Source organism: Notothenia rossii (assembly GCF_949606895.1).
Source record: "Notothenia rossii genome assembly, chromosome: 4".
NCBI classification, from domain to species: Eukaryota; Metazoa; Chordata; class Actinopteri; order Perciformes; family Nototheniidae; genus Notothenia; species Notothenia rossii.
In genome coordinates this window covers 28,500,025-28,505,445 of record NC_136902.1, presented here as the reverse complement: position 1 = coordinate 28,505,445, position 5,421 = coordinate 28,500,025, and the positions used below count along the sequence as shown (strand labels likewise).

The 5,421-nt window shown below is 44.5% G+C and overlaps 2 protein-coding genes across 2 annotated transcripts; both read right to left on the bottom strand.

Annotated features, from left to right (window-relative positions):
- Positions 1-856: 856 nt before the first annotated feature.
- LOC307035786 (zinc finger protein 862-like) lies at positions 857-3,419 on the bottom strand. Its single transcript, XM_079675486.1, has 9 exons — positions 3,314-3,419; positions 3,061-3,236; positions 2,792-2,961; positions 2,443-2,681; positions 2,092-2,349; positions 1,799-2,008; positions 1,492-1,722; positions 1,223-1,375; positions 857-1,155 (listed from the first exon to the last, which is right to left on the bottom strand). The coding sequence occupies exons 2-9, from the start codon at positions 3,189-3,191 to the stop codon at positions 979-981; spliced, it is 1,569 nt and encodes a 522-aa protein (XP_079531612.1). The 5' UTR covers positions 3,192-3,236; positions 3,314-3,419; the 3' UTR covers positions 857-978.
- A 5-nt stretch (positions 3,420-3,424) lies between these two features.
- On the bottom strand, positions 3,425-5,013 carry LOC307037204 (uncharacterized protein; the record flags this gene model as incomplete). Its single annotated transcript, XM_079677981.1, has 5 exons — positions 4,679-5,013; positions 4,024-4,186; positions 3,831-3,914; positions 3,580-3,750; positions 3,425-3,489 (listed from the first exon to the last, which is right to left on the bottom strand). The coding sequence occupies exons 1-5, from the start codon at positions 4,775-4,777 to the stop codon at positions 3,425-3,427; spliced, it is 582 nt and encodes a 193-aa protein (XP_079534107.1). The 5' UTR covers positions 4,778-5,013.
- Positions 5,014-5,421: the final 408 nt, after the last annotated feature.

Here is a 5,421-nt window from a genome sequence, read left to right as displayed (position 1 = left end):
GTCACCTATTTAAATGAGCAGAAAGTTGTGTCGCTTGCTGCTGCCGCAGTACTGGCAGATGAATTTGTGTTGACTCATAAAAATGCTTTTTATCTTCCAGTTTGCCGTGAGCCTGTGGCAATTGACAGACGATTGTAAGATCTCCTCCCCGTGGTAACACCAAAACAGCTGATAGTAGGGAGTGTTATTACTGCCGTGAACAAGGACACCACATCGTCGACTGTCCTAGCCTAGAAAGGAAAGAGCAGCTTGCAGGTAAAAGAACGCCATTTCCTATAGGGTTCGTTCATACCAAGCCGCACTCTGTAAAAAACGTTGCATCAAACGTGGAGGATAGCGAAATTAATGAGGCGTTCAGGCCGTTTATTTCGCAGGGTTCTGTATCATTGACAGGTGACGGAAAACAAATTCCCATCACAATTCTGAGGGACACAGGTGCAAAACAGTCGATTATTCGTGATGGTGTCTTGTCGTTCACAGCTCAGTCGTACAGTGGGACAGATATTTTGGCTTGGGGGGTTAAACTAAGTGTGTTGCGGGCACCCTTACATTTTGTTCAGCTGTCGTCCAAATGTATTTCTGACATGGTTAAGGTAGCTGTGCGTCCCCAGTTACCAATTAACGGTGTTGATCTGATTCTTGGTAATGATTTGGCTGGGAAGAAATGTTTCCGTCACCTGAAGTGGTAAATGATCCATGTGTGTCTGAGTCCACTGCGCTGGATTCGGTTCAGTTGTTTCTTGTGTGTGCCGTAACTCGTGCCATGTCCCGAAAAATGGGGGACGTAGTGGATCTGAGTGCAGTGTTTCCCACAGATCTGAAATATACTTGGGGGGGAAGGTGCCAGGGGGGGGGCTGCGAGCGGAGCGCGGTGCGGGCGGACCGCGGGGCGGGCTTTGTGATGTGCAACACATGTGACAAACAACAAGTTTTAACAACATGTTTATTCATTAACTTTACATTACTGTATGGCAATATTCATTTTGTACAAAGATGGCACTGTTTGTCAGAGCACTTAATCCGTCTGGGTTTGTTGAAGAACAGCTCCAACGCCTGTGTGTATGGGAACGCCTCTGGTGCTTGTCCACTGACTGCTATCCGCATACATGCAGCCAGGTGCTCCCCTTTCAGTCGGTTTCTCATGTCAGTTTTCACCTGTAAAACAGACAGTTTGTTTTAAATGAACTATACAGAATGACATGCAACAGGGAATGACACTTACCCTGTTCATCGTAGAAAAATCCCTCTCGCAGTTTACACTGGAGACAGGGATGACCAACCCCACTGAAGAGAGAAGGCTGAGGTTTGGGTATATTTCTGCCCATTCGTCCTTCTCACTGGCCAGGAGCTGCATGATCTCAGCTTGTGTCTTGTCCTTCAGAGATTAGCCAAGGCAGGGCAAATGAGTATACAGTATAATTGAAACATTTACAGATGTCAAAACAAGCAATTCTAACCGTCAAGTTCATATTAATTTAAGTATTTACCAACCTTAAATGTTCCTTCAAGAACATGCTGCTTGTAGGAGGTCCACTCTTGGATAACTGTGGCATCCTGCCCTGGGATGAATTTGTTGGCAAGGGTCTGCAACATTGAAATGTTGGTTACATCATTTGAGGTAACTGCCTTTGGACCCAGGACACTGAAGGCCCCCAGCACTTCAATATGCTGGAACCTGCTCTCAATGTTGCTCTCCAGGCTGCAGATGTAAGGTTTGAGGACCTGGAATGATATTATACATTTTTCAGTTCAAGGAAAATAAATATTGGAATGTAAAAGTAAGAAGGGATGTATTTACATCTCTGACAAATCTGGCCCACATATCTTCCCGGGGGCGCTCCAGAATTCCGTGTCCCCTCCTGATCCTCTCCTCCTCTCCGGCAATGCTAAACGCCCCAAGTCCACCTGGGTTGTCCAAGTCTTGGTGTAGGCGAGCAAGGAACGTTCCGGGGAGTGGGGTCTCGCCTGCCTCCAGAATTCTCCTCAGAGTAACAAGTGTGACTGGCACCTAAATGTGGAAAAAGACAACAATATAATAGGATGGATAATGCAAATAACTGGGAGCATCAAATGCATTTCTTTGTAATCTACCTGCTCCTTTATGTGGAGAAAGTTCACATCAGCTCTCTGAAACACCTTGGACAGCATTGCAATGTGGGGCAGCACATCTGCCTGAAGGTAGAGGGCAGCCACAAAGCGGTATGTGGCACAGAAGGTGTATAGACCTTTGGCCACTGGGCACTTCCTTGTGCTCGCTTCTTCCGCCAGAGCAGCCAGCACAGCTGGAAGGTTCCTCTGGAGGTTTTGAACGGCTAGGTGCTGCGATAGCCACCTTGTATCTTTCACCTCCTAACAACAAGTAGAAACACTGGTAAGTAAAATATATGTAAATAATATGACAACACAATAGTATTATGAAAATAGGTGAAACTGAAAACACACCTTGACTTTCAAGTCGTTCAGACCAAGAGTGGTAGCGGCAGCACTCAGTGTGGCTGACCTATTTGCACTATTTCTGAAGAATAGGTGCAGTTCCTGCAGGTGGTTCCTGAAGTTTGCCATATACCTGACAGCATTTGAGGCATCTTTGCATGCCAGTGCTAGTCTGTGAGCAGCACACGCTACAGAAACCAGCTTTGGAAAACTGTCTGTGAGCTGCTTTGCCACTCCATTCAGACGGCCTAAGTTTAAGAATGAAATGCAGTGTTGAGGGCGTCATTTTGTTTCCTTTAATAACAGCTGACAATACACATTTCACACAATCCATTAGATTTAACAATAAACTCCATACCCGTCATCACTGCTGCACCGTCTGTCCCGAGTCCGTAGAGCCTTTCTACCGGGAGATCCTTCTTCTGTAGTACACTCTTGATGGCAGCAACAACGCTGTCAGCTTTCCCATCTTCCAGAGTTACCAGGTCAAGGAAGTGGTTGAAAACATAACCCTCTTTATCCAGGTGTCTAAAATAAAAATGTATAGGTTTTCACACATATTAATAAATATTAAGTTTAACTAGGCCTTTATTTAAATGCACATCATTCCTTTAAAAAATACCCCACCTAACATGTAAATCCAGCTGGCGGTTTACAGATACATCTGTGGTTTCATCAACCTCTAGGCTGATTGCTTGAGATGACCTTATCTCTTCCAAAATAGGCGACTCTACTATCTCTGCAAGGATCTCCAGCATTTCATCCACTATTCTGTGTGATTGATAATTGTTTCTTTGATCCACCTGAGAAAAAGAGATCATTTAACATTTAGCTGGTTAAAGTTCTTAGTTTCACAAGCATCATTTTGTACTAGGTTTACCTTCAGCTTTTCAAAGTAATCACAACCCAAAAGCTGAGCTAAACTTAAGAGCTTAGGGTAGTTGGTGTGGTGAGCAATCTCGTTCTTTACTAGCCAGTAAAGACATTTGAATCAACCTATGATGGCCTCATGCTCCATAATAACTGTGGGCTCAAAAGCCTGCATCACTGAGTAGCCTAGACCAAGGGCAAAGACATAATTCATTATATGAGCCAAACATGGTTGATAGGTTGCAGAAATTAGCTTTACATAAAAAAATGATATACCTGATGCAAGTGAGACCTGATGCTTAACACTATATTGATGAGGCTCTGAGGAGATGTGGCGCTCGATATAATCCTTGCGGAAAACAAGAATCCCAACTTCTATGAAAGCCCGTTTTAAGGGGCCTTTCTTTATTGGAGGCTTGTGTTGCCTGCAGATTCGGCAAAACATTCCTTTTTAAAAAGAAAAACGTGTTAATTCTTACAAAAAATAAGTTTTATTACAAATATGAACTTGCAAATGCCATTCATACCATGCTGGGTGAGGTAGAGCCAATTCTTGAACTGTGGCATTTTAAGCCAATCAGGGTTCCATCCTGAGTGGCGATGCTTGGAATCTGAAAATAATGCATTGTTATTACTGCATTTAAATGGTAGAGTTCTCCTTGCTATTATACTATGTCTGTGTATGTGTCTGGGATGCTTGGAACTGTGCTGCTTGTTCACCTGCACCTGCTTGTACCACACTGGGACCTGCTGCTGCTTGTATCACACTGGGACCTGCACCTGCTTCTACACTGAGACCTGCTGCTGCTTCTACCACACTGGGACCTGCTGCCTCTCCCTCAGTACTCTGACTAGTTGTGCCAGCATCTTCACTGACCACCGGCTAGAATTGAAAACAAGCTTGAATCTAGTTTGGTCTCTGCATTGCAACTCACTGTTGACTGAAATTGTATAATTTCAGGTCAAATGAACCGACATATATCATTATTGAGACTTATGCATTTATTATTGCCATTGCAAGCAAAATGCTAACATTGGCTAAGTTACCTGTGGTCTCTCCTCCTCTCCTCGTCTCTCCTCCTCACGCCGTATTCTCTTAAAATATTTTTGAATACTCATATCTGAGGAGTAATGCAGGGGAAATTAACAGTCTAACCTTAGCTAAAGTTAATCTGTGTCCTTCTAACTGGCATAGCCCGAAGAGAAAACGAATTATAATCTTTTTTATATTTAATTTAGCACACGTAACTTGCACGCAGCAAAGTAGGCCTGGTTACGTTAAATACACTCTTAGTTGCCACTAACTTCAAATAATTCGAATCTCCTACCAAAGTCAGAAAAGAACAACACAATAAGGAGAAAATAGTTACTTTACCTTAGTGTCCGCGTCTTCTAAATTAACGTCGTCTTCTCCGTTTCTCGTTTCCCTCCACGCGATGGCAGCACGAACAGGAGGTGTCGAGCGAGGGATCATACACTAGTTAATCGATCGCAGAGCGAACAGGGGGGGATTATTGTCCCCTAGTTAATCAACCGCAGAGCGAACAGGCACAGGAGACGTAGAGCGCGGGCTCATTGTCCATTAGTTAATCACTCGCAGATGGCGTCGCTCGCGGACGGATACAAAAAATAAAAAAAGGTCCGAAATATACTTGGGCGGGCCTTAATATACCTGGGCGGCCCGCCCAAGTATTAACATTGTGTGGGAAACACTGGAGTGACTCCTTTATGAGTGACTCCGATCCAATGAGCCCACTGGCAGTGGGTCAAGAGAAAATATCTGTTTCTGTAGAGCAGGGGTGGGGAACCTCCGGCCTCCGGGCCGTATACGGCCCGCGAGACCATTTGGTACGGCCCTCGAGGTAATTTATAAACACACGCAAAAAAGAAAAAAAATTCAAGAAATCTAGACCGCAAATAATTAAACAAGCGTGTTTTTCCTGGCCAAGTTCAGGGTCCTCGAACACAACACGAGCCTAACGTGTCATCACGTGGTATATGTCTCGTCTGACAGGAGTGTAGTTCTAACGGAGAGCACCAGAACGCGGTTCCGGGCCGGGACTTCACAAATTGCAGTACCCATAAGGAGCCGTACACATGTCGCAGTTTCTGCGTGGC

Excerpts from the sequence above, each read along its gene's own strand:
- LOC307035786 (XM_079675486.1), bottom strand. The coding sequence starts at position 3,191 with ATGCTGGAGATCCTTGCAGAGATAGTAGAGTCGCCTATTTTGGAAGAG. Across the intron at positions 2,009-2,091 it reads TTCTCCACATAAAGGAGCAG|GTGCCAGTCACACTTGTTAC; the intron begins GTAGATTACAAA and ends TTCCACATTTAG. Across the intron at positions 1,156-1,222 it reads ATTTTTCTACGATGAACAGG|GTGAAAACTGACATGAGAAA; the intron begins GTAAGTGTCATT and ends TCTGTTTTACAG.